Raw genomic sequence first — 26,821 nt, forward strand, 5'->3', positions numbered from 1 at the left:
TCATCAAGCTCACTATAATTGATCAACTTATCGGACCACACGTGATACTCAGTTTTCCTGTTTGTTTCGTTGTTTTGTTGAAAAGCAGTATTAATAAAGTTAAAGCCAGGTTTTGACTCACATGTGTCTGTAGTGACATCATAAGGCAACAGATCAAGCAACTTTTAAATTCCCAGATCTTTTTCTTCTTATAACTATACTTTTGCAACTATAACTAAATTGGGGCAGCAATACAGAATCAAGGAAAATAAATGGCACTGCATTACAAACCTCAGGCAACTGTGTGTCAAAAATAATAGATCTCATATGAAGATCTAATCTAATAACTGTCATCTGATGACTTAGTAAATAGAGTCCACCTACTGGGAGGGAATTCAAATACTTTCCAAAGCATTGTACTTGATGTTTTTTTTATTAACCTATATTTTTGACCATTGAAAAATAATATTTTGTGTGGTTTTAGCACAAGTTTCTTATGCTTCTAACATAACAGTTAGCCAGTTTAGTAGGCAGGTATGATTATAACGTCCTCACACAGGTTTGTTGCAAAAGGCTAATAGTTGTGAAATACTCCCTACGCCCATCATAGAGACAGACTGTTGTAGAGGGTATATTTACACAAATTTACGATGCTGTGTCACTATATCAGTAAAACTAAACGTGCAGCTGTTGCCCTGCCAAGGATATGATTGCAGGTACGGTCCTCCCCTCTCTTTTAACGGGATAGTTTACAGTTCAGTTTGCAGCAGCTTGCTTGCTGGAACATGATGAACGACAACAGCAGCAGGGGAAGTGGAGCCGAGGTAAGATATCTGACATAATTTTTCATAAGAAAAGATCCCAGATTATCCTGCACTGAGCTTTGTTTTCAGGTTGTACATAATGATTTGTCTTACTTGCAAACTGCACAATTGCAAAATAAAGACAAAAGCAATGTTAGAATCTGTAGATTTAATGATGCAGAAAATAATTAAATATATAAAAGAACTGAACAAATGCTTAGATTGTGAGGAAATGGGGCTAAATTAATTGCAGCAGTATGCAATCTTGCTTGCATTTGTTGTTAGTTCACCTTTTTAACCATAGTTTTTCTTCTTTTGCTTTCTATTATTAGATTGTAATGAAAAGGAATCCGCTACATGTGGTCTTTGTTATTTGAATATACTTTGTTTCATGCTCTATATTAGCTAAAGTACTGCAAGCTACAGTATATAACAATGCTGTACATATGCAATGGCATATATTTCCAAGTACCCGCATGAGTCCATCCCTGAAGCAATTCAACTGAGATCTGCAAGCATGGTAGCTCAGGTGACATTCATGGTCATTGCGACTCTAAGTGACCTTATAAATAATGAGCACCCTGCTTTGTTACCACTTCATTGACCTAAATGCACACATAAAAAGGGCTCACACAGTCACTTCATAAGGCCATGATTCCTCCAGCCACACTTGGACGTGATGGTAAAATTGCACATCTTGCAAAATGTTTAGAAGCCTTATAGTTTATAAGGCAATTGAAGCGTCCATTTGACAAGTAATAACAATGCACTGAAGTCCAAAGCTGCATCCAATTTTACAAGGCAGTGAAACAGACTTCTCTGTCATCTTTGCAGACTCAATCTCTGTGGGTCAATTTAATTTCATATGGATGTGTGTCGGCGTGTGTTTGCGTGTGTGTGTTGCTCTGTGCGCTTTTGATTGGGGAACAAGGCAGGAGGAAGACTCTGGTTGCCAGAGATACTTCCGTCTGTCTGTCAGAGCTCAGCCAGCAGATGCAAAATGAAATACCCTTGCGTTCGAGAAAATGAACAAGTGATCTCATTTATAATGTGTCTCCCACCCGCATTGATCTAGAAAGAAAGAACAAATCCGTGGTTGTTTACTGGGGCGGAGATCCTATATGCGGACTTTCCACAGGCTTTTAATATCCGGGACTGTTTTGCACTGAAATCTAATACCAATCACATTCTGCGTCAGAGCAAGCAGACACAAAGGCTTTTGTCTTATCCCCCCAAAATGCTTTTTTCTTTTCTTTTTTTTTAATTTCATGCATGCTCTGGAATAAGTTTGCATTTTACTCTTACAGTGGCTGGATCGGCCACATTTTGAGAAGGCCATGTTTGCTTTGCTCTGTGCGAGGCTGTAAAAATAAAAGCTCTACAGAGAATCATGGAAATTAGATTTACAGCTGGGTCGATCTTCTTCTGGAGACCAGCCAGAGTTTGAGGTGAGTGAAAAGAGAGGGCTGCTGACGCAACATGATGGATGGAAACCAAAGAAGTGCTTATGCATGAGGGAAAAGTGAGGGGAAGATACAACAGAACAGTTAGGTTAATTTGGTCTTTCAGCAACTGGTTCAATTAACTAAATAATAAATGCAGGGGTCTTACAGTGTCTAAAGTGATGGATATTGTTCTTGAACGTCAAGCACAGAGCTTAGTGGTACAAAGTAATACCTGAAGAATAGTTTCTCAGAGTTCGACATGCAGGTATTTGGGTTGGAGTGTGTTAATCTGTGTGACAACATGGGAAAAGGTAAGAAAGTTTGGGATTAAGTGTTTGTGAGTTCAGCTCTATTGAGGGGAAGTCAGCCAAAACCTAGGTGGGATCTCAACAAACAAAGAAGAAGCTGTTTCATTAAATTTAGGGGTTGGGTTCAGTTTCTGGAATTTAAATGCTTCAACCTTCCCCGCTATTGTGCACTCTGAATAATTATCTCAGTTTCAGATTTATGACTTTACACAGCTTAATTTAATCAGAAGTGAAACTTCAGTGTTCTTTATGTTGGATATTAGGGGTTAGAACAACACAAAGTATTGCATCAAAGTGAAGTAGAAGGAAAACAATGCATATTTTTCTATTTTCTTTTTTTTTTTTTAGATAAGGATGTGAAATTATTGCTGTACGACTCTGTACATGTGGAGTTTAAGTTTTTGCCCATTCTTCTATGAAAACATAAGTTTAGAGAGTGTTGTCAAACAACAAATTTTTGACTAGACTTTGACTGGGCCATACTAACACATGAAGGTTTTTCATATGATTGTACATTTGGGCTTGCTGTCCTTATTGAGGGCCAACAAAAGAAATACAAAATAGAAAAAAATATAAAACAAATAGGGTTCTATTACAAAGTATGAAATGCTTATTCAATGCAATGTCAAACTGTCTTCATCACAATATGGTTTCAGTTAGTCAGAATCTTTAAATGCTGTTTTGAGAAAAAAAAAAATCTTGACTAACAGCTTCTGAGAACATGCCTCTCGGCCTTTAATGTTCAAATATAAAACTAAAAGAGAATGGTAACAGGGAAGTGGCTTTATTTGTATTTTCTGAGAAAAAACTCTGCTACTGTGCTTTTAGACACATTGACTTCTTGTTTTCCTAGCTCTGATCTCACAACAGGTATTATCACCCTGTGGTCTGTTGACTCTGGGATAAAGCCCTGTCTTTGAAAAGCCTGTGTCAGTGTTTTAGAGCAGAATGGTTGACCCTGACACATCACGACAGCAAGCCATTTGTGGCATTTGCCCTAAATTCACAGTAACAAGGACTCTACACTGCATCCCACTGTTTCCATTTGAATGCAGGAAAACATTCTGTGGGTGATGTGATGGTTTGAAGAACAAAGCAATAAAACTTGATGGCCTATTTAAGGACCGACGTAAAACTTGATCACAAATGTAGCACGAGGTTTTCTTAAGCTCCAAAAATCCCACCCCCTCTTAGTCTGTAGTTTCCAATCAGACATCAACTCAACCAAAGCAAACTGATTGTTGTGAATATCCTGAAGACGCTGTAATTCAGCTGTAGCCTGATCTCTGGCAAATTAGAGGGTGCCGTTCTTCTTGTCTCTTTGACTTGGAGCAGAAGGAAGATAGTTGTTACCAGTGCAGTGGTTTGGCTAATCTCTGACAAGATGAGCATTCTGCAGCTGCAGAGGTTTGTTATGGGAAAGAAGAAGGTGGGTGGTTTGGCAGTCCGGAAGAGGCTGCTAATTACTGAAAGGCCAGAGAAAGTGCTTGCCTGTGCCTTGAAAGTGTTGAATCTCCAATCTGCAGAGTGGTTGGATTGGGGTCATATGTCGATAAACAGAGGACCTTATTGGAAATTTATCAAAAAACTCTGGTTCATTTTTACTGTTTTAAGAAGGAAGGTCATTTTTGAGCTTTCAGCTAATAAACAAGCTAACCCAGGCTTGCTGACTCTGTACAATTTCTTCTTTGGAGTGCAAAGTCCACTAGGATGGAGTGGACTCACAACAAAAACCAAGCTAATCATCTGTTACATAATCACTGCCCACACAAGAATCAATTCAGTGGAAACTTAACATGTCTCAGGATACATGCTGATCATTCATAGAGAGGATGAGGGCCTAGCAGAAGTATTCATACCCCATAAATCTCAGAATATCATATTTAATATGATACAGCTAAATAAAGTAGTGCATTATCATGAAGTGGAGGGGAGATGATACATGTTTTTTTGGTACTTTTTTATAAACAGGTATTTGAAGTCTTTCTGTGTAAGTCTGTTTTTTGTTTTCTGTTCTGTTTTTTTCAAAATAGGTCAAACTAAATCAGATTATACCTTTAGGAATCTTTTAGTTCTGCCTCAGATTCTTAATTGGATTTAGATCTGGACTTTGACTCTATATCTCTGTTTGTATGTTTAGGGTGGTTGTCCTGCTGGAAGGTGAACCTCAGGTTTTCGCCCACCTTTGTCCTATATTTAACTCCATCCATCTTCCAATCAACTCTCTGCTCTTGCCATTTGGTGGCCTGATCAGTGCTCTTTGAGATATTCATAGCAAAGCTTGCGGTATTATAAACTAGTCAGTTGAGATAGATGGTCTCTGATTTTATTTATTAAAGATGTTTCAACATGCAAGTATTGTTTTCCTGTCACTCAACAATTTTGCACTCATTTCTGTTGGAGAGTTACGCAAAATGCTCACAGAAACTAATCAAGTTTGTGGTTAATATGGGACAAATTGTGAAATGGTTTTTGTGGTATGAATCATTATGGCACTGTATATATTTATTGTGGCAAAAAAGCTTTTTTATACCACAGTTTTTCTCCTCTGTATTAAGTACAGCTAAAATATTTAAAATGACGTATTTTTCTTAAAATAATTCCATGTTTTATTCAGCCCAGACTTGCAGTTAACTCTGTAATTATATTCAGTTAGAGTGGGTTATGAGTGAAAGGTCAATATGTCTCTCTGCACTACCAGCTTAATTAGAGGCACAGGACAGTCAATCATCATTGCTTTGATTTGTAAAGTCAACAGATTATGAAACAGAAAAGTTCAACTCAGGGTAACAGAAGCAGGAAAAAAATAGAGATAGAAAGAAAAGCATGACAGAAAAAAGGGGGAAAAAATGGAGAAATGTTGAAGTAGAACTGATTTTTTAAACCTCGGATGCTTAAACTGCATGTGAACAAGATTTACCCTTCTTGGTACACTAATGGTTCTGTTTTCAAGAGTCACTCTTCAGTAATGGCTGCTTGTTTTTCCAATTAGTTCAGAACAGCAACTAGATCCCCTGACGTCCATGCACAGGAAGCGCAGCATTATTGCTTGTCCCATCACGGCACAGTTTTCCTCTGTTGATTGAGCAAAACATGAGAGTTTGCTTTTCCGTTCATTTCCATGCATTCTTTTCAGATTCATAATTTCCAAGTCATTTCTGCTTTGGTTTCATTATTAGGCCACCCATCCTGATGCTCAGTCCGGTAGACCACCCCTCCTGAACATGAACCACTATGCCAATAAGAAGAGCGCAGCTGAGAGCATGCTGGATATGGCTCTGCTGATGGCCAATGCCTCCCAGCTGAAAGCTGTGATGGAGCAGGGAGCAAAAATTTCCTTTTACATCCCCGTCGTCGTCCTAATTGCCATCTCTCTTTGTCTGCAAGTCACGGTTGGGATCCTGTTAATCTTCACAGGTAAGAAAACAAATTAAGCCTGAGCTTTTCTGAGGTGGTTTTGTTTTTTCTACATCCCTTCGCTTTATATGCTCTTTATTGTACACCTCAGCAAAATCAGTGCCTATTATTTTACCAGCTTTTGCCCCACATCAACATCAAGTCCACAGTTACTGACAAATAACCCATTAGCAACCAGTCTTTTGTCGTGACCATGGTAACCAGGTCAGGGTTGACAAGGTTTTTAGTCTGTCAGCAAATGTGGGAGTCAAAGGAGCGAGGTCACTTCTGTTCCTTTTGGCATAATTGTTAAAACGTGTCAATAAGTGTCTGTAAATGTGCTGAAATCAACAGAATTTACCATAAGAAAATATAGTATACTGCATCATCTGTGTAGAATAAATTCCTTATAAACCACAATCATATATTTCAGGTATTTATTACTGTTAATTTTGATGATAGTGAAGGAGAAAACTTTAGGTTTTCATTTGCTGTAAGAGTTAGCATAAAGCATATAATTTAATAAAAGTGCCAATCCTTGAAAGGATTGTGAAGCAAAGACCATTTGAGAGTTTGGAGCAAATTTCAGTGCGGAGGAACACAGCCAGGGATCAGTACTTTACCGTTTACCAGGACATGAACCACTACTGCTGTGAAATCAAAATAGCCTTTTGCATGTGCAAAGGGCTATTTTATAGAGAAAAGTATGAAGTGCTCTAAACACTCCTCATTTTAGTTTACTTAATGCTATGATGCACATCACAAATACATATCTGTTATTTGCTTTTAAACAACCAACACCAGGGGCATGTGGTCGGCGACCACCCGTGTTCTGAATATATCTATTGTTCATCTTGAAGAACTGACTTCATCTGGAGTTGCCTGCTTTGAAATTTCCTCCAATTGCTAATGGGCATTGCTTCACAATCGTTTCGAGGTTGCTATTGTCCCTGATGTCAATGTAGATCCATCAATTGCACTTCTTCCTTCCACCTAACGTACTATTAATATGCTTAGATAAATCAATCTGTGATTCGTCACCTTCATTAGACTTGACCTTTGTGGCTTACCCTCCCCTATGAAGGGTGTAAATGACAAACTGTACAAGTGTTATGTCAGTTTCCCATGATTTTGTAAGGTCTAATGAAACAGAGTAATTTTTTATTCATCTTTTGCCACAACATAATTTTCTGAGAAGGAATCTTAGGAGTTTTCATTAGAGACTCATATTCATCAAAATTATTAGAAACAAACTCTTGAATCATGATGCTTTACTGTATCTCCAGTAAAGTACATTTTGCATACTTTACTATATACATATCCATCCATCCATTTTCTGTACACCCTTATGTGACCCCCTTAGAGGGGTCAGGAAAGGTGCTGGTGCCTATCTCCAGCTAATGTTCCGGGCGAGAGGCGGGGTTCACCCTGGACAAGTCGCCAGTCTGTCGCAGGGCAACACAGAGACAGACAGGACAAACAACCATGCACACAAACACTCATATACAGGTATATATAGTTGATATGCACCTGTAAGTGACATTCATTCTGGTATTTTGGTGTTGTTTGCTTTTAACAACCACAACTCAATAGTCAGCATTTATAGGCTAGATAGAATAAAGAAAAGTCATTAGATTACAGGTTAGACTCGGCAGACTCCACCAAATCAAACTGCAGGTTGATGAACTTTCGTGACATCACATTGAATCATCTCAGCTCCACCAGAATGAGCTCATAAAGGGAGGCATGCTGTCATTTTCCATATAAGAAAAACTACTTTATCTTCCTCCCTCTGATTCTGTGTTGACCTAAAAATAGTAGTAGGGCAGATGCAGTTGACTCTTTTATTGAATTTCTGCAAACCTCAGACACTGTATTTTATTTTTTAGGTGTAGAATTTGCTCAACATTTAAAGTGACAGAAACTGTTGATTTATATTGTAAAACTGAAGTCTAAATGGGAAAAATGTTGGCACATGAGAATTATCAGATGTTTTTTGACCCTTTGATCCTCATGTTTGCCTATTCAGATCTCCTACATCTTTTCTTGTTACACTTAATTTTTTTTTTTTTTCCTTTTACTTTAATTATTCCAAACCCTGGAATGCCGTCCCTTTCCATCTTTCCCCCTTTTACCCATGTGTAAAGCCAGACTAATAGAGCCAGCGGTGCATGATCTGAGTGGCCTACATACAGCTTCCACAGCCCCTCTCTGCCCCCTCCCAGTTGCATCAGACAGAACACAGTCAAGCAGAGTTTGTGCACCGCTTGACCTTTGACGGTCAGTAACATATTACAATGCATGCTCACTCAGTCTTTATCTATGGGCAGATTAATTTCTGGCAGCACTCATTAATTTGAGCATTATTCACAAGCCATCCCCTGTGAGGAGAAAGATAACAGTGCTGTTATGTCATTGTAACATAGTTTAAGTCTTACAGGCTCATTCAAGGTCCTCAAAAACAACCATGAACGGATATTTTTGAGAAAGGAAATACAAACTTCCCATAGCTGGTTTCTGTTCTTCCTCTGCATTGTTCTACCTGTGCACCATATAAGTGAATCTTGTTTTATTTGCACAATTGACATATTTGGGTCCGTGGTTCTGCCTCAGCTAAATGTACAATGAGTATCTTAAAAGCTGCATTGCAAACATTACATTTACAGTCACTTAAGGTGAAATACAGCTTTCGTCAAGAGCTAGATCTTATCTGGTAGGGCACATCACAAGTTATTTGGTCCTTACTAGCACTTACAACTTGTATAACAAAATGTGACATATCATCCCCCATTATAAAGAATTGTGTATTTGTTCTTCATATAATAGCATATGTAAGGTTTAGAAATTTTCATATTATCAACCCAGAATAATTCTGGAGGAATTTTCTTTGGTCAAAAGAGTTACCAGTAACAAAAACAGTGCTTTGCAAAGTCTGCTGAATCTTTCCCAAAATGTTTGTTACATACTTGAATTTGTGTATAGATATTAAATGTAAGGGGTTTACTTTTCAAATGAAAAGCTAAAGAAAGGGGAGGTCAATTTGCATTCAACCCCCTTTAGTCTGAGGCCTCCAACTAACACGTCCCAGTAAGTTTTCTGGGGAGAAGAGACCAGGATTTGCCTACCGGCAAAATAAAAAAATAAGGGAAACTAACTCTGCACATCACGCTGAACATATAGTGGAGGTTACCTTGGTACAAAGCAGTCCTGAAAGAAGATTTTTCAGAGGCTTCAAAGAACATTTGTGGGCAAGGCAAATACCCACCTGCCACTTGGGTAATGACCTTAAACATGCAGCCAGAGCTACAACAGAAATGCTTGGATCAAGTCAAATCACAGATCTACATCCAATTGAGAAGCCATCTAATCTGACTAAATTTGAACCATGTTGCAAAGAAGAATGGATAAAAAAAAAATCTATCCGTAGATGCTCAGAGCTGACTGCTGTCATGATTTGTGGTTGCTATGGTGTTGACCCAAACACAGAGAGGTACGTAGATTCAGCAACTGAGTTTGATGATTTAATATCATTAATATCCTACGATAAAGTTGTTGTGACATGACAAAATAGATAAAAAGTTTAAAGAGTTTGGATTCTGCTGTAAGGCTCTGAAAGCACATCTCACTCCTAAGTGTAGTGATATTGGCCTTTTTCTTAAGCTTGTTTTCCAGGCACCAGCACCTTGCTCTCATTGAGTCAATCCTCAACTCTTCTTAGTGCCACTAGAATCAAATATGATGGCTTCAATCAAACTCTGTCTGTAAAGCAATAGAATCAGGGTGTCCAAATTAAAATGACTAAAACTGTGCATAAACCAATTTCTGAAAATCTCTGCTGAACTAAAGTAACTTTCTAAAGAAGAGGGGGCCAGAATTCCTCCCTGCTGATGTAAGTCAAAGATAAGATCCTGCTGAAGACAATTCAAGTTCTTACTGGTAAAAATGGTTCTGGAAGCTGTTGAATCATAACCTGTATTTAACTTTTCAATCATGTCTTCTGCACTTTGAGCAAGTTTTTAAAATCGTAGAGCTAAATGCATAATGAACCTTGTCATGCTCACCTGTCTTTAAAGCCTATTGCGGACCAGATAAATTGCACATTGTTTTGCATATCACCTGACAGTTAAAAAAGGGTGTTCTTTTTTGACTGCTTCTTATGATGTACAATTTCATAGAACATGAAATGTTCTATAAACATTTCAGGATCAATCCTATGAGGATTGTGCTATGAGGATTGTGCAATCCTCATAGCAAAGTTTTGCTATGAGGATCCTCTCCTTCTGCAGATTGAAGATTCTCAAAACCAGTTATTTGCAAAATCTCAATAAATGTTGGAGCTTCTGCACATTACATTTTGTAATGTGACAAAATATCAACAAATTTCAAGGTTACAAATACATTTGCGATGTCCTGCAGATGAGATAACAGCAAAAACTGAAACAAGAAGTGACAGAAAAATTACCTAAAGGCAAGTTTGACATTTTATTTGGGTTTTAGTTCAGAGACGATGTATTATTTTTCTCAGATGTAAATAAAACTTTAATCATTAATCATTTTGTTGTCATTTAAGGACAGAAGGTCCATAGAGTGCTAAAACAGAAGCATCAATTTATTTATGACTTACAGTAAATTCTCCTAATGACTTGGCTTTGCTCCCTGAATAAGTAGCTTGTGAGTGTTTCTGTGTCCTGACTTTGTCTACAGTACGATGGAACCTCGACGATGAGCAAAAACACTGGAGGCTCAACTTAATGGAGAACCTGGCCACGGGCCTGGTTTTTATCATCGTGGTTGTAATCATCTTTATCACTGGCCTGGGAGTCCATCAACCAAACCACAGCAGCTGACCAAGAACACATAAGTATGTTTGTTTGATCACATTATCATCACCTAAAGCCTCTATGGTCATTACACCCAAATTGTCAGCATATTTTTGGTCTTCTGCTCCTCTGAACTAACTTCCACCAGTCTACCTGACCTAAATACACACCGATCCCTCCAGACTGCTGTGGAAGTTTCCACCAACAAACTAAAACAAAATTCAGCCACTGGTCGTTTACCAGAAAATCATTGTCCTGCCCTGTTGCAAGCACAGCGAGAGAACAGCGAACCAAACAGAAACAACCATGGTGGCAAAGGTGGGCTGGTGCATCAACAACATATTTGTTGCTAGCGGACAAACAGAAAAGTGGACATAACAACAGTTAGGCACATGCGACTGTTTTCTGTCTGTCTCCCCAGCTGTCCTGCAGTGACCCACGCAGAGCCGATGAACCCTCTCAAACCCAAAAACTGAACAGATTTCAATTTTAATTGAGTTTATGGCTCAGACCCAGAAGTATGATCAATAAAGCAAATACATCTATGCAGGGTGTGCCTGATATGCATTAAAATTCAGACTCCCCTTCACCAATATGTTGTTGTCCCATAGTCATTTGGCCAAAAATATTCAGTCGAAACAAATGTTTGGCTTTACCCAGAATCCATCTGCTATGATCAAAGATGGACTGTGTGTGCAGTTCTCTGGGCTGGCAGCAGCTGGTGAGTCACAGTCAACACGAATCAGACCCCAGCAGAACTGCTTGTTAAAGTGGAGCTTCTAATTAGGTTGTTTCATCTGTGTCACCAACACCACAATAAGTGACCAAGTCAGACTCCATTTTATGCCCTGTAGTGACTGAAACAAAGAAGAATACATTTTGCATATTTTCTACATCATTATCTAAATAATAGTTATGCACAGTTTTTCTTGTACATAGCTCATTAATCAAATGACTTTCGTGTTATTTAATTTCCCTTTGGGATCGATAAAGTATTTTTGGATTGGAGTCTTTCAGCTGTTGAGTGAAATAATTATGTGTTGTTGATTTTCTTTAATGAGCACAAGGTGGACACTTTATAAACAGATACAGACATTGTTGAATATTTGATTACATGTCACACTGTAAGACATTATTTGGCCCAAAAAGTATACTTCTTCTGTAGGTCTGGTAGATTATTTGACCACAAGTCTTATCAGACCAAATAATGCCTGCTTAAATTGACTGGTTTCCTATTTGGGGTCTTAATATTTCCAAAAACAATTTTAATTTATTTATGGTGTTATTTTTCTCTTCAAACACTAAACTACGTCCAAGTGTCAGCATCTGTCTGTTGATTTGAGGTGAAGCTGAAAAATTTAGAGGCAGTGATCTGTCTTTACTATTCCTTTTTTATGCAATCAATCAATCAATCAATCAATCAATCAATCAATCAATCAATCAATCAATCAATGAAATTTTATTTGTTTAGCACCTTTCAGCAACAAGGCATTTCAAAGTGCTTTACATCATAAAACCACAAAAATACAAAGTCATAGAACACACAGCCAATAACACTGCTTGCAGAGAAATAGACCCTCATGACGATTCTGCCACCATCGTGCTTGACAGTGGCATATTGGTCAGAAAACGTTTAACAATCAGTTTAATAGATTAACAGTCAGGATGATGTTAACCAGTGAAAAGTTTTAACTTTTGTGAACCAGAAAAACCAATGTTATTGTTTAAAATGAATATACTCAACAGTTCCTAATAATTTAATATGATTCCCTGCGATGTTTCTGTTTCTTTCTCCCTTTGCAGAAAAGAGAGAAAAAATATCTTAAGATTATAGGTGTGTGGGTCCTTCCTTCCACACCCCTGGAGTGGCAATATTTCTGCAGAATTTATTTGCAAATGTTTAAATCCAGCTTTACATGCTTGTGTCATGCACTCAAAACTCTCTTGTGTGTGCAAGGGAATGTATTTAATGCTACCTTACATTAACTTAACTTAACTCCTCCACTTTGTCATTATTAATTTATGAGCGCTGTTTGCTGCTTTTTACTGTCATCGATATGGAAGACTTGAACATTGTCTCACAAAAGGTTGTGAATGACAAAGGAGCGCCCTCTAGTGGAAATATGTGTAACCGTAGCCTCCTAAAGTACCACACTTGTGTTAGGCTCAGTACAGAGACAGTTATGTAATTGCTAATAAATAAGTAAATAAAAATCAATGGTACTGCTTCTTTTTACTTTATTTCCTAATTTTAAACATGTTCCAACATCATTAGAAGGCACTACTATTAACAGGTAAGATATTGTGCATTCAAGAAAACGTGTCGTTTTAACGAACCCTAATCCTGCATTAAAGGAAACGTGTTGTAGGAAATGTTAACAGAAATGTGCTACAAAAACTAGTGCAACTCAAGCCAAGCATGTTCAAACTGACAATCAACCAAACAATCTGGTAGTCTGAGCCTAAATGAAATAAATTACAGAATGGGTGTCAAACTACTGCCCAATGAGGTTGATGGGTGTCTTCAACTTTTAAGATTGGAAAGTAACATCTGAAAGGAAAACTCTTGAAGTTGCAGAGCCCTTCGCGAGCACTGTTGTTTGGCACTATTGAGTGAGAAGAACTAAAAACTGCTTTGAAGATGTGCAGCTGCATGTTGTTATGCTATTATGTGGTTATGCTATGTTTAACCTAAAAATGGCAATTTAACAGATGTGCACAAATAAGAAATCCAAAAGTCTTTTACAAGACCTAGAGATGCAGCAATCGTTCATTTCCTGGCCAATATCTTTCTGATTTTCTTTGAGGTCTGATATGCTGAATCTGATCTGATCCTGGGACAATAACAAAGAAACTATAGATGTGCTGCAGGTTAGTAGTAGTTTTGAATGACATGTCCTCAACCTCTAATTTTTATTTTAAAAAAATAAAAAAAATTATTAAGGTACATGCTGTTGGTTGTTGCGATCCAGGAAATGGTGAAAGTTCTTAGATTTGATGATTTTAATAAATAGGCTTTTTTTCCTCAGCTACTTAACCCGCTGATCTCTGATCAAGTCAAAGGTAATATTGGCTTATTGTTGCGTCTCAAGTAAATTACAAAGTTTCTCCCTGAAACAGTTTTCTATACTAAGACAATAGGAGCACCATAACACTGGACATAGGCAATGAGCAGAACAAAGATGCATATGATAAGACCAAGAGTCAAACAGAGATAGAAAAAAACATCCATTGATCAAAGGTTGACCTTTTGTTTTCTGTTGAAAACCAAAGCAATGCATTTCAGAGAATAGCAGCCATATATCAGCTACAGTCAATATTATCAGTGTTAATCAATGTGCTGTCAATATCAAGAACTGCACAGCCACCTCACTAATGAATGTAACATCCATTTTGGTGATAGCTGGGCTTTTGGGGGAAATTCAGTGTCTTTTTTTAATACGAATACATGCAGAAACGACGCAAAAGTTCTCTACAGAGGGAGATGTAAAACTGATTTGGCACAGTAGAGTAAAGTAGCACAGCTTGTTCTTTTGAAATATTTCAGTCTTGTTATTTCTACTTCCCAACCTCCACATAGGAAACGAACACGTCCTTGGCGTCTTTACCAAGTCTCACCGCAGAGCAGTGAAGGAATGCTTCCGTGCATCTGAGTCTCTGACCCTCTGTTAGCAGAAAGAGGGGAGAAAAGGGTTACAGACATACATAAAGTGAGTGGAAATAAGTTTTCATGTTGCATGACTCACCTCCGTAATAATAGAGAAATGCAATGCCAACTGCAACGCTGAAACAACTCAGAAAGAAAATTGGTCCTTCACAAACGAAAGAAAAAAATAATTACTCAGCTTTTACAAAAATATATTTTAATTACAGGGGTAAAAATATCACAAGGTGGGAGTGCACGATCATTATTTTCAGAGCCACATTTGAACTATTTATGATGAGTGAGACAATACAGGGCAGAAGAAGCCCCCTTTAAACATGACCTTAACACACCCATAAAACCAGAGCCCTGGATGTAATAGGATGATGAATGGTGGGGCAGAATAGTGAGTGGGCCCCACATTCTAATACTTCAGGGGTTAAAGGGTTCAGGAGCTTACAGAGCTTAAGTATGCATCAATGAAGTGAAGCAGAATCCACACCAACACAAACTGTAAGGACATTACTTTAATAAAACATGCCATCAGGCAAGTAGCCGAGTTTTATTCCCCAGCAGGAGTCCAAAGACAGATTTAAAGTATTTTCTTGGCTAATTAACAGTAATGTCTTTTTTTTCCAAGTCTACCAGGAGTGTGTGCTGTGCCTGCCTATTTTTGCAGCTTCTGTACTTCTAGATTGAGCTAATCTCAGTAAATAACAAGAATAAAATTCAGTATTGGTGCATTAATTATTAATCATCAGGATGAAAAGCTTTGTAAGAGTATTTACACAGCAGAACGTCTAATTTTGTAAAGTTACAAAGACAAACTTTGGTACATTTAAGATTTTGTGTGACAGGTCAAGTAGTACAAATTTATAAAGAGAAAGAAAGGAGCATACATGAATGTCCATTTTTCGAAAAACAAATCTAACTTGTGGTGTTCACTACAGTTATGACTGCAGGTCATTTCAAGCATGTCTACTAGCTTTCCAGATAATGAGAAGGAAAGTTAAGTTGTTTTTTTGTAAAATAGGTCAGACTGGATAGAGTCTGAATGGTTTCTGTAACAATGTCTTCATCCTGCCATGTTTCAATAAAGGTCAGATTTTGAAGTGCATGACTAATAATGGAAGTGTCAATTCCCCAACCTCTGCGATTCCTCCAGAGTTACCAGCTTCTTGGCTGCATTTTTGAGAAATGCTTTCCTTGTCCAGCTTGCCAGGTTAGGTGTGCAGCCATGTCTTGGCAAACTGGCAGGTGAATGAAAAGTTTTCCATGAAATGTTCAAAAATTGGGACACTGTTTTGCAACAGGTTAGGTATAAAACTGCGTGTTGTATAGGTGTGTCCAGTATGTTGTAGTTTGTGGTTGTAATGTAACAAAAGTGAAAAAGTTCAGGGTTCTGATGCATGATTCTGCATAAAACACCTCTTGTAATTAGCATAAAGCTAACTGGATTCACCTCTCTCGTTAAACACATATCGCTCTGGGATGACAGCCACATTGTTTGCACTTCTTGAGTCAGTCATCTCTGAAACAAAGAATCATAAAGGTTAAACAGCACCAGCCATACTTCAGCTAGAAACGTCAAGCTGAAGATGACAGCTCTCTAACTCTGGTGTGTATTTTAAACACGATCAGCCTACAGAAATAAATATGGACCTTACTACAACAGAGAAGCATTTCAATTTAAACAGTCAGTCTTTAAAAGTCACAAGATGATGTGTCTGAACATGTCACCATGACACACAGGACACTTGGCTTTGTCAGAAAACTGATGTCACAGCCACAATCTGCTGCAACATTTCTGCTCCAGTTTATATCTTATAAAAAATGCAGTGTCTGATTTGATAAAGCCACAACTTTGAGACGGATTCTCACTCAAGCTCAGAGCTTTACCTCTTTGTCTAATTCTAGTGGGCAGACTGAAGTAAACGTCCTCCGCTTGGATGTGAAGTGCTCTGTAGAACTCATAGCATGCATCGTCTCCTTTCTCATGCAGGTACTGCAGCAGCTCACGTAGCCGCTCTGTAGTGGGGACTCTCAGGCTTCTGAACTGCAGAGAGACAGACAAATGTACAATCAGAGGAAAGATCTGTGACCTCTTTGAGGTGGCAGAACTTTTGCACTGTTGATAATGTATTTCTTTTGAGGAAAAAATAAACATGTCTGCTACTTCTATTTTAATGTATTATGGAAGTATGATTTCTGAATGCCTTTTCATGGTCACCAGATCTCTGTAACTAACATTAGAAGCTATCCACATACCTAGTTGTTGCTCTATTGACGTACCAGGAAAAAGCCTTTTTTGTCTTACCATTAAAATTTTTCTACACTGACAAAGATTGAGCTTTTATGTCACAACGGCATCTATAAGGAAGGACCCAAGCGTTGGCCACAGGTAGGTGCAAATGATTTGAACAACGAATTAGAGAAATTACTAGCAAAAAGTGCAGAAAAGTACCTAATGCTCATTGTATGGTGGAAGATCTGTGATGCCACAAGCTTTTTACTTTTAAAACCCTGCCATTGTACCTTGAAACTGTACAACACAATGGAGGCTTTGAAATACCTGAATATTATATCAATATTTGTCATCTGAAAGATTTGAATCACTTGTTGGCCACCACAGCACATTAACACCATCAGTGTTTTTACAAATGTATTTGCCTAAAACCAGATGAATCGTACCAAACCTAAACAGTTGTATTTTGTAATTTAAGTGCAAAGGCGTCTGAGTGTTTGCTTGTGCTCAACAATAAATATAATGACCTTGCAGGCTTCCTTGTCACTGAGTATCTGGGGGTAGATCCTGTTGAGTTGCAGCACCAGACTGTCAACCAGTTCAGTGTCCATCCTCTGGTTAGAGCACAGAAACTGAGCGTCGCTCTGGAGCTGCTCTTCATAGCACTCCGTGTCTGGACAGCACAGATTAAGAAAACATCAATAAATAATTTATTCAACAAGAAAGCAGATCGCCCCACACCCCAGTTCTCAAATTCTTTACCACTGGTTGTACTTTGGCTCTCTTTAGTCTTTTCTTATTCTTCTTAATCTTTTGATGTTCTTGTATTCCTTTAATATGAATCTTTAAGCACTTTTGTTGTTTGACACTGGGGACCAGAAACATTTCCCAGGACTTGTGTCTCAGTAAAACAGGTGAGGCTACACCTATGTGTGTTTCACACCTCCGACAGAAGAAAGCAAATCAAGGCTAACTTTGTGCTTTAACGGGTTTACAAAGCTCAGTTCCAGTTTGTAATTCAGAAACTAAGCACTGTGCTTCTCTTCTTTCATCATTTTGTTCAAGGTTAATTCTATGATAGTGACTGATTCTAAACCACTTCCTTAGATTAAATAGTATACATTAAGGTATAGCTATTTTAGGACATGTTGCAACCAGCATTTACTTTTATTTGAAGTGGTTTTGCTAAGGAAACATGGCTTACTTCCTAAAGGGGACCTTTTGCAGGTTCTTGTACTTCCATGTGGGTCTCTACAGCTCCTAGAAATAATAGAAGCTGTTTTCAAACACCAAGAAAACGAGTCGTTTCAAAAATCCGCTGATTATTAAGTCACAATCGGTCAGCACTTCCCTATTACCTATCAACCCATGGATCCCAATTTACATAACAGGTTCCCTTTAATGTCAGCTGTATTTAGTAACTTGTACACTTTATTGCCTGACATATTAGTGGTCTAGAGTGTGAAATGCTTGAGAACTACTGCTCTAACCTAAAAATACTAGATTCCCATCCGTTGATAGCATGCAGCTAACTGGATAGTGCAAATTTTATGTCTCAACTTAAATAGTTAATCTGGCCTGGCATTATCCCTGCTCTGGAAATAAATTACTAAGAGGTTTATTACCACATTTAGCAAAGTGAATACAGATGCAACAAATATAGCTGTCTAGTTTCACCAATGTATGTGTGTGTGTATGTATGTATGTATGTATGTATGTATGTATGTACGTATGTATGTATGTATGTATTCATGCATGCATGTATTCATGCATGCATCTATCTATCTATCTATCTATCTATCTATCTATCTATCTATCTATCTATCTGTTTATAAGCAAAAATATCAAATAGGTTTTTATAGGAATTCATAAAATGCATTTCAGAACCATTTTAAGCTGTTTAACAAAAAGATATTACCACCAACATTTTCTCCTTCTACAATTACATTCCTGTAACACAGCTCAACAAGTGATCAGCTATTTTGATCGTGCTAAGTGCGGATAAAATTGCCTAATAAAAAGTAACCACATGTCCAAGCATCTTACCTGTGATTGTCAGTTGTGCCATACCAAGCAAACGGCATGTAGGATTCACATTCCTCGGAGAGACTGTCTCTCTGACTCCGTCTCCCCGACTGACCTCCACGGCAGGATAAAGGTAGATTACACCCGGACAAACAGCAGGGAGGCTGAAGCTTTCAGCTGCAAACACGGACTCACCCAGGCTCCGAGACAGTTAATCTAATATACCATCAAAGCCCCACAAACTTGAGCGCACCACTCCTTCTTAAAAGTATTTAATTTATTAGAATTATGTACATGTTGGCTGCATCCATTAAAAATCAAAACACTTGCAAACTGATTCCAGTATGTTGACACATTTTTTCCAGTAAGCACATCTTTAACCTTACACACAAGGGTAAAAAGAATCTTCAGTGTCAGGAGTTCGCATTTACAACATGACAGGTGTATTAAAAGCGTATTAGCACCGAGTTTCCACCAGGGGGCAGTGTGCCATAGCAGTTTGATTTGATGAATGCCTTTCAGAACCCAGTGTTTGTAAACGACCACAGCACCACTGACATCCAGATTAATTTTTTTTTTCACATTACATGCTGAAATGATTTCACTAAAAATCTGAGCTGATGGTGTTAAACATGAGTGAACATCACCCAAGATCTCATAATGGCTCTGTCAGCAAGGCATTCTCACACTGATATGATCCTGATGGAAACTTCTTTGGGGATTATATTGCCGTTTGTGTTTGTATTCCTCGTGACTGATGGGTTGACTTCAGATATATCACAGTGTTGCCCTCCATACTGCCACACCAGTCCCGACCCCGCCGCTGAGAAGTGAACCAGCCTAGAGTCGGCAGCAGGACAGAAAGAGAGAGGAGGTCCTAGGTACTCAGGGGGACGAGTCGGCGGGTTTTCGGGTAAGAGAGGCTGATCATAGTCCTGTCCAGGAAGAGCTGCAAGTGAAAGTGGAAGGGGTCCGTGGGTGTACTGCTGCTGACATCTGTGAAGGAGGAGATGCTCATGTTTCTTTGATGATGCCAAGCAAATTAGGGTTGATTTTTATTTATTTTTGCTAGAAATGTGCCTTTACCTGCAGGGAATGGTGTTACACGGGGCTGAGTTTACTGGTTCCCACAAAGGCAGCATCTTCTCCTCTGCGTTGTTGTTGTTGTTGTTGTTCTGGCCTTTATGACTGTAAGGAGACCTGCTGTCCTCCCGGTGCTGGTCCTGACCCTCCCATGGAAGATCATCACCCTCTCTGGCATCAAAAATGAATTGAGACCTAAACGTTAGAACTTTAGCTTTAATCTTGTAAAGAAGAACCTGGTAATTAGATCAGATGCAGGGAACATTGAGGTTGGACTTACAGTAATTTTGGACTTTTTCTGAGCCATTCTAACACATGAGTATTATGTCTTACAATAACAAAAACACATACCTATGGCAAGATACTGCCACCACCAAGCTTCACAGTGGGAGTGGTTTATGTAGGACGATGTGTAAGATGCATTCGAGTATTCAAACTAACTATATGCAGTTAGTTTGGTCTCGTCTCGGCATCTGGTAAGCAGTCATTTAAGAGCAACCAATAACCTAATTCTTGTTTTAATGTACTAAAGTCAATAATGTAAATATTTTTGAGTAAAGTAAAGTAAAGAAATAATATTTTGCTATTAGTGGAAGAAGTAATGTTATTTGGGTTGTTATTACATTATTAATGCAGCACTGATAAAATAAAGATGACAATGTCATAATATGTAAAAAAAAATAAAGTTCCATAGATTGTTATCATATTGGGTGTTACAAACATATCTAAGGAGAGTGACTGTTGTATAGAAAGTATCCATGAATGAATGTCTATGGCATAAACGATAGCTGATTTTTGATGGATAAACTTCACAGAAAAGCAAAAAAAAATCTTTCATTTCCTTGAAATTTACTCCTATTAAAGCATCATATTATTATTGACTGCAGCTGTTATATCTTCACAGCTTTCTCTTTATGCTACTCAAATAATGTCATTATATTAGTCACTTTATTAAAGTTAAAATTGCTAAAATGATGCTGTTAATTGCAGGTATCACATTATTGGTCATTATTACATTGATGATTGCTACACACCTTCTTTTGAATGTCTGCTATTTCCCCTGCATGTGTTATGATGAACCTTTAACATGCCATTTCCTAAATAGGTGCCTTCTGACGGCACTGGATTGCACTGGATTTTAAATGCGTGCGACACTCATCAGTTTTTTCTTTATAAGTAAACATTGTATCATTTGTGACCATTTAAAAACCTTCACCTTTTCCAAGGTGCATTTAGTGGAATACTTACACACATTTATTACAGCAAGGCTAGATGAAAATGCTCATTAAACATCTTACCTCCTTTGCTTTTTATGTTTATCCTCTTCGGTGCATTCAAGCAAACAGCAGGTGATGAAGGCCACGGACATGAGCAGGATAATTCCAGAGCTTATAATGGATGCCAGGACGGCCACACGGAAACCATAGTCCTCATAGGGGGCCACAGCTGCAGAGTGACAAAAGATTTGATCAATTTACAATTTTTGTTCACTTAGAAAATCAAATGTTCAGTTTCAGAATGAAAAAAAATCTGACATGTCTTTGGTGTGCAGATTGTGCTTGTTACATATGTAAACGTCATTATTCTTTAACTGCTGCGGACTGGCAGGTTTGAACATGTTTTCAGACCATATTTATGCTAGTTTATCAACTGGGAAAACAAACCAAAAGCACATTTTCAAGTTTCGTTTTCTGTGTGATATGAAAGAGTCTCTTTCATCTCGTTCTCACTGATAATTCAGCCTAAAACAAGTAATGCTAAGCATAATACAGAAACAACAAAGGTGTTGCAACACTAGAGTTAATTTAATGTTTCCTGTATAAAAAAAACTTTTGCATCATCACATAACTTCACTTGTAGCCTTAATTGCATGTCTAATATTGCAGGTTGCATCTTTAGGTAACTATTAGCCCTTTTCTCTCTGCATCAGCTGCCATATTAGGCCTTTGTTTTAACTTCTCTGTTTCTACTTACGCTGGCAGAAGGTCTCGCCCATCCATTGGGTGCTGTTGGTGACCATGACACACTTCAAACCTTTGCCCACCAGTTTGTGTTTAGCTGGGCACTGCAGGGAAATGACTGTGCCCACATCGGTCCCGTTGCCCTGAATGATCCTGTGGGTGCCCACAGCCGGCAGGGGCCTCGGTGTGCACTGAGCCTGCTGACGGCCTAGAGAAGAGAGTTGGAGGTCAGTCGGTAAGGAACAGATAACAGATACAGCTTCTGGGATGGCCATGTTACGTGCCCCTAATGTGAAATGTGCTTGAAGTTCACTCAAACATTAGATTGCTGTGGAAGGGACAGGGGATGATTCATGATTCATTCTCTTTCCACAACAACAACTCAGGGTGAAACAGATGGTCAAAAACCGACAAGGAAGCGCTGGAGAGGAGAACGGGGTGGTCATTCCACAGCTATCAGCACTGAAATCGTGCAGGGCGGCACAGCAGTACGTGCCAAAGTCACAGCCCCCCTTCCAGCAGCCTCGTGCATGCTGCATCGACTGCAACTGTATCAAAGCAGGAGGTGTGATAAATCATTGAACACATGGCCCCTGAGGTTGATGGAAACTCATCTGGAACCTAAACAACTGGATGTCATACCGAACATCACGGTGTTCAGCAGACTGCTCAAGCATACGCTATGATGAGCCACCTACTGCATGACTTCATCATGAAACAAGCTTATGATCGGTAAACATGATGTCACAGCAGGAGGATTCGTTTCAGCAGTCATCTTGTTTATTGCGAAGAACTGGTTCTCAGCTAACACTTAAACAGAGGTTTTTTTGAAAGCCCATCAACCTTTTCCACATTTTATCTCAATAAAACCCCAAACCTTCATAATTTTTAATTGGAAACTTCTGTGACAGTCCAATATAAATACTGCATAGTGGTGAAGTGAAAGGACATTATTCAATTGTTTCAAGGTTTCGTTTCACTGAAAGCAACCAGCACCTGTGAACCAGAAAAAAAATCCTCGTTGTTCTAATGTGTCAGATTGAATGGGTCTAATATATAGACATTAGTTTTTAACTCTTGCCTGGACTTTGACAGGTGCATTCTAAGACATAAACATGCAATAACTTAAATCATTTTACTGTAGTTCTGGCTATTATGGGTCATTCTCGTACTGAAAGATGAACCTCCACCCAAGACTAGTCTTTTCATGTCTCTTACAGTTCGTTTTGTTTTTCCCCAGAATTTTCCTGGATTTAGAAATATCTGTTGACCCATCAACTCTGACCAGCTTCCCAGACCCTCCTGAAGAAAAGGTTCAGGGGGGGATCCTTGGTGTGCTAAAGGTGATGTGGGGTGTTAGTTTCTTCCACAGATTGCATTTAGCATGTAGGCCAGGAAGTTTCAAGTTCATACTAATTTATACTGTGAAACAGTGCTTTTTTTAAACCAAAACCTACAAACTTTATTCCTGCTGAGATCCTTTGTCTTTAAGATCCTTTTTGTTCAGTTCTACAATAAAATTGTGAGCCCTACAAAGCACAGCTGGATTTATACTGAGATGACATTGGATAGGTCGACTTTATTCAGTTGCTAAATAACTTCTGGTGGTAATTGGATTTCTTTAAGGGTATCAGCGTAAAGGAGACGAAACATAAATATTTAGAGAAGCAATGTAAAAAAAAAGATGCATCTTTATTGTCCTACTGCATGATTCTCCACTATTTTTTATGCTCTTATGTTCTCCATTACATGGAATCCAAATAAAACACTACAGTTTGTGTGGAAAAAGTTTCAAGAGGTATAAAAACTTTGGCAGCACTCATCATGTGCTGCACCTGATCACAAAAACTGAATTTACTGTCAGGAAACAACAGAAAAGAAAAGACAGTTAGAAACAAACACAGAACATATTTTCTCCCACAGATCAGATTTTAAAACGGGACAACTGGGATAAAACAAAACAGGGCTACTCCCATGTTCACTGTCAGTATTACCTAATCACATCCACATGTATGCAACACATGGACGCATTTTAGATCAAATTAGAAAGTGTATAGGCTTTTTGTAACATCTGTGACGGATGTTTTGTAAAGGATTTCCAGCTGTGCATCATTTTTCATACCCCTTTACTTCTTAGTTCTTTCTTCCTTATTTTCTTCCTTTCTTTTAATTCTAATGCAGTCACACTAGATGGTTTTGACGATATTGAACAGGCAGGTCCACTTTTAAACTCCTCATCTCTCTCTGACACGCATTCAGAGTACATTTAATTTCTAAAACTGACATTTTTGGGTGTGATCAAGAAGCACGAGAAAGAAACTGACACCAAAGTGCCAAACCCTCTCCTATGGTCTCCAATAAAACCAAAAGGGCTTGATCCTACAAACATAAAGACGCTCTTCAGTTGGTCTTACCTGGTTTGCTCCGGGTACGGATGTCTTCTTTATTCTCTAGCCTCACATCTGCTACTGAGGCTGTGGCTGCGGACATGTTGGCAGCAGGCAGATGCGCTCACACTCCGCTCTCCTTTTTTTGACGCGCGTAAAGGCAACGCTCCTGGACCCCCCTCTGTCTCAGGTGCAAAATAAATAAATGACTCGCTGCTTGTGAGGCGTTTGAGCTTCAGTGTCCCCAGTTTCTCCGAGTGATAAAACTCTTCAGCCACAGCGTCCTCCCTGCGAGCCGCTCCGCCTCGCTTGAACTTCAGACTGGGTGGCGCGCGGCTGCGGAACTGCTGTCGCGCGAGAGGATGAACAGTCGAGACCTTGTCAACCAAAGTAGAACAGACTCTGTGGATTATGTCAGGTTAAGGCGTGAGTGAGCAGAATATCAGTCAAGACACATTTCTTGTCTGCATTTCTGGAACTGCATTTCACCCGAGCTTCACCCTCAACGTCTGAAGGCTGCCTAAAAAATAATTAATCAACGTGTATTTTAACTTTAAGCTAAAACCAGCTGCCGTCTTTGTTCATCAGTGAACACTGAGCATCACAAAGATCAAGAACTCTACTCTATTATTTGAAAATATAAAGATATCTCAACAGCAGCAGTATTTTTCCAGCAAAATGGGCAGAGCAGGCAAGGAGAAAAACACCTAAAAGAAAACTCATGGTGACGCTACAGGAGCTGAAGAAATGTATGCTTAGACAGAATACAAAGATAACAAGAGAACTCTTAGATTTCTCTCAAAAAAAAAGTGAAAATGCAACAGGAAGTCAAAGAAGGTGCTAAGCTAAGTGAACAAGTTTCCACAAGCCTGCTCTGGTCTGATGAGACCAAGATTGAGGTTTTTGGTCTGAGTGCAAAAATGTGTGGAGAAAAACAAACTGAGCACACCATCCACACTGTGAAACATAACGGTGGCAGTATGATGCTGTGTAGGGTTGCTTCTCTTTAGCACAGACAATGAAGCTCAGAAGTGTGGAATCTCACCTTCCAGCAGGAAGCACGTCTTAGTCTACAAAATATGAAGGATTTTTATTTTTTGAAATGTTTAGAAAATGACACATAATTTTTACTCCACTTCATGTTATTCACTGTTGTTTTGACCATCACATAAAGTCCTAATAAAATGAAATTAGTTTTGTGATTGAAATAAGACTACAAGTGAATGTCAATACTTTTTTTAGAAACGGTAGTGTGCTGCTGTATGTCACAAATTTTACCACTTTAGCCTCTGAATAGTTTTTTGCAGAAGTTATCTTTTGAAGTATTGTGCTTAATGAAAATAAATAGAAGTGTCAAGCTGCTATATATTATTCCCTCCAAAGATAACTTTGTTAATGAGTTTATGCATCATTTAATTGTATTATGTGAGCAAACTTTGTCACTTCCCTTTCTTTTTCTCACTTCGTTATACTTTTGAAACTGTTTTTCGATACAGCTTTTGTGAAAGGGTATGTTAGAACAAGATCTTGTGCGTGTATTCCGCCTGCTGCAATAAGATAAGAGTTAAAATAACATGTTATGGTGTCATTAAGCAAAATTATACCAGATTTCAAATAGCTAAGAAAGAAAAACGATAGAAAAATCTATAAAAGAAAGTCACATTTGTTCAGTTTGTTTGTTTAATCTTGCATGTTAAAGCAGAAGTGCACTTTTGTGCAAGGTACAGGTGGATCCAGGAACATGATGTATTGTGGCTTCACAGCTTCATGCTGTGAGAACAACAGACACATCTCCGAGCATCTGAGGAGCTCCAACCTTACGGAGGCTTTGTTTCATTCAAAGGTTATTCTAAGTGAATGTATTGTCTTTACTGATGTGTCATGAGTAGAACTTTTAGAAAACAAGAAAAGGGTGCTTATAATACCTGCACTCGAGTAATGGTGTTGCATAAGACCATCCTTGCACATCACCAAATACTGAGCTTCTCGAAGTGCATTAGTCTGGTGGGAATTCAAAGAACAGAAATGAAAACATCTTTCAAAAGATGCTGAGGGGGAAATGATATAAACAGTGTAATAGAGACATTTTGGAAACTATTCTGCTGAAATTGTTCAAAATATCCTCTAAATTGGGTATGTATGGCAACAGCAACGTTTAATTCTGCCGTTGTGTACAGTTTAGCTTTTCAGTGGATTCCAGTCGAGTCTCCATCCTGGCTTGCGTTGTTCGTACTTTGAGCAGTACAAACGAAGAGAGAGTTGATAGCAATAGTGTCTGTTTTCTCTGCTAAAGAGCACTAAGATGATATGTTGTTGTTTTTGTTTTTGTTGATGACTTTGTAAAAAAAAATCTAAGGCAGCACAAGGGAGATTAAAGATGCCAAAGAGAGATTCTAAATTCTGACAGTGTATTCATATGATGTCTGAGAGACAAACAGGAGCTTGGAGATCCAACGAACTGGCATCCTACTGAGAAACTTATAAGCACTGATGAACCTTTATTGCAAATACTTTGTGGCAAAATTGCAAATAAGCTTCTTGCTATGTTTTGAGGTAATGTCCTGAACCACATGCAGAGCCAGTAAGATGAACCATCAGGTGAAGAATTTGTGTGCTGCAGGTTGGCTATGCCCACAAACAGAGCAGAGATCCTCTATGTTGACAGATTCACACTTTCACAAAAATACACTAAAGGAACAAGATCCTGACAGTGTCTTAATGTAGCC

The 26,821-nt window shown here is 38.5% G+C and overlaps 3 protein-coding genes across 4 annotated transcripts; 1 reads left to right on the forward strand and 2 right to left on the reverse strand.

Moving 5' to 3' along the window:
* The first annotated feature begins 670 nt into the window (after positions 1–670).
* LOC114143286 (ninjurin-1) lies at positions 671–14,306 on the forward strand. Its single transcript, XM_028015208.1, has 3 exons — positions 671–803; positions 5,715–5,952; positions 10,636–14,306. Exons 1-3 carry the CDS (start codon positions 765–767, stop codon positions 10,776–10,778), a joined length of 420 nt encoding a protein of 139 aa, XP_027871009.1. The 5' UTR covers positions 671–764; the 3' UTR covers positions 10,779–14,306.
* On the reverse strand, positions 14,293–17,774 carry LOC114143168 (caspase recruitment domain-containing protein 19-like). 2 transcript variants are annotated; one of them, XM_028015091.1, is made up of 5 exons: positions 17,167–17,774; positions 16,294–16,450; positions 15,857–15,925; positions 14,498–14,563; positions 14,293–14,416 (listed from the first exon to the last, which is right to left on the reverse strand). In XM_028015091.1, exons 1-5 carry the CDS (start codon positions 17,248–17,250, stop codon positions 14,310–14,312), a joined length of 483 nt encoding a protein of 160 aa, XP_027870892.1. In that variant the 5' UTR covers positions 17,251–17,774; the 3' UTR covers positions 14,293–14,309. The 2 variants fall into 2 exon arrangements, with proteins under 2 accessions (XP_027870892.1, XP_027870806.1); XM_028015005.1 differs by lacking the exon at positions 17,167–17,774 and having other exon boundaries at positions 16,294–17,121.
* A 1,146-nt stretch (positions 17,775–18,920) lies between these two features.
* susd3 (sushi domain containing 3) lies at positions 18,921–24,748 on the reverse strand. The gene is made up of 5 exons (XM_028024899.1): positions 24,123–24,748; positions 21,722–21,916; positions 21,046–21,193; positions 19,751–19,918; positions 18,921–19,660 (listed from the first exon to the last, which is right to left on the reverse strand). Exons 1-5 carry the CDS (start codon positions 24,196–24,198, stop codon positions 19,348–19,350), a joined length of 900 nt encoding a protein of 299 aa, XP_027880700.1. The 5' UTR covers positions 24,199–24,748; the 3' UTR covers positions 18,921–19,347.
* Between the last annotated feature and the right edge of the window lie 2,073 nt (positions 24,749–26,821).

The sequence above is a fragment of the Xiphophorus couchianus genome, chromosome 1 (genome assembly GCF_001444195.1).
Source record: "Xiphophorus couchianus chromosome 1, X_couchianus-1.0, whole genome shotgun sequence".
NCBI lineage: Eukaryota > Metazoa > Chordata > Actinopteri > Cyprinodontiformes > Poeciliidae > Xiphophorus > Xiphophorus couchianus.

Coding starts and splice junctions, on each gene's coding strand:
- susd3 (XM_028024899.1), bottom strand. CDS start 24,198: ATGTCCGCAGCCACAGCCTCAGTAGCAGATGTGAGGCTAGAGAATAAA. Junction 19,919..21,045: donor AAACATAAAAAGCAAAGGAG/GTAAGATGTTTA, acceptor TTTTGATGCCAG/AGAGGGTGATGATCTTCCAT. Junction 19,661..19,750: donor TGTAACACCATTCCCTGCAG/GTAAAGGCACAT, acceptor CCTCCTTCACAG/ATGTCAGCAGCAGTACACCC.
- LOC114143168 (XM_028015005.1), bottom strand. CDS start 16,561: ATGTTTATTTTTTCCTCAAAAGAAATACATTATCAACAGTGCAAAAGT. Junction 15,926..16,293: donor CACTAGAATTAGACAAAGAG/GTAAAGCTCTGA, acceptor TCTTTGTTTCAG/AGATGACTGACTCAAGAAGT. Junction 14,564..15,856: donor ATATGTGTTTAACGAGAGAG/GTGAATCCAGTT, acceptor TCGTTTGTGAAG/GACCAATTTTCTTTCTGAGT.
- LOC114143286 (XM_028015208.1), top strand. CDS start 765: ATGATGAACGACAACAGCAGCAGGGGAAGTGGAGCCGAG. Junction 804..5,714: donor GCAGGGGAAGTGGAGCCGAG/GTAAGATATCTG, acceptor TTTCATTATTAG/GCCACCCATCCTGATGCTCA. Junction 5,953..10,635: donor GATCCTGTTAATCTTCACAG/GTAAGAAAACAA, acceptor CTTTGTCTACAG/TACGATGGAACCTCGACGAT.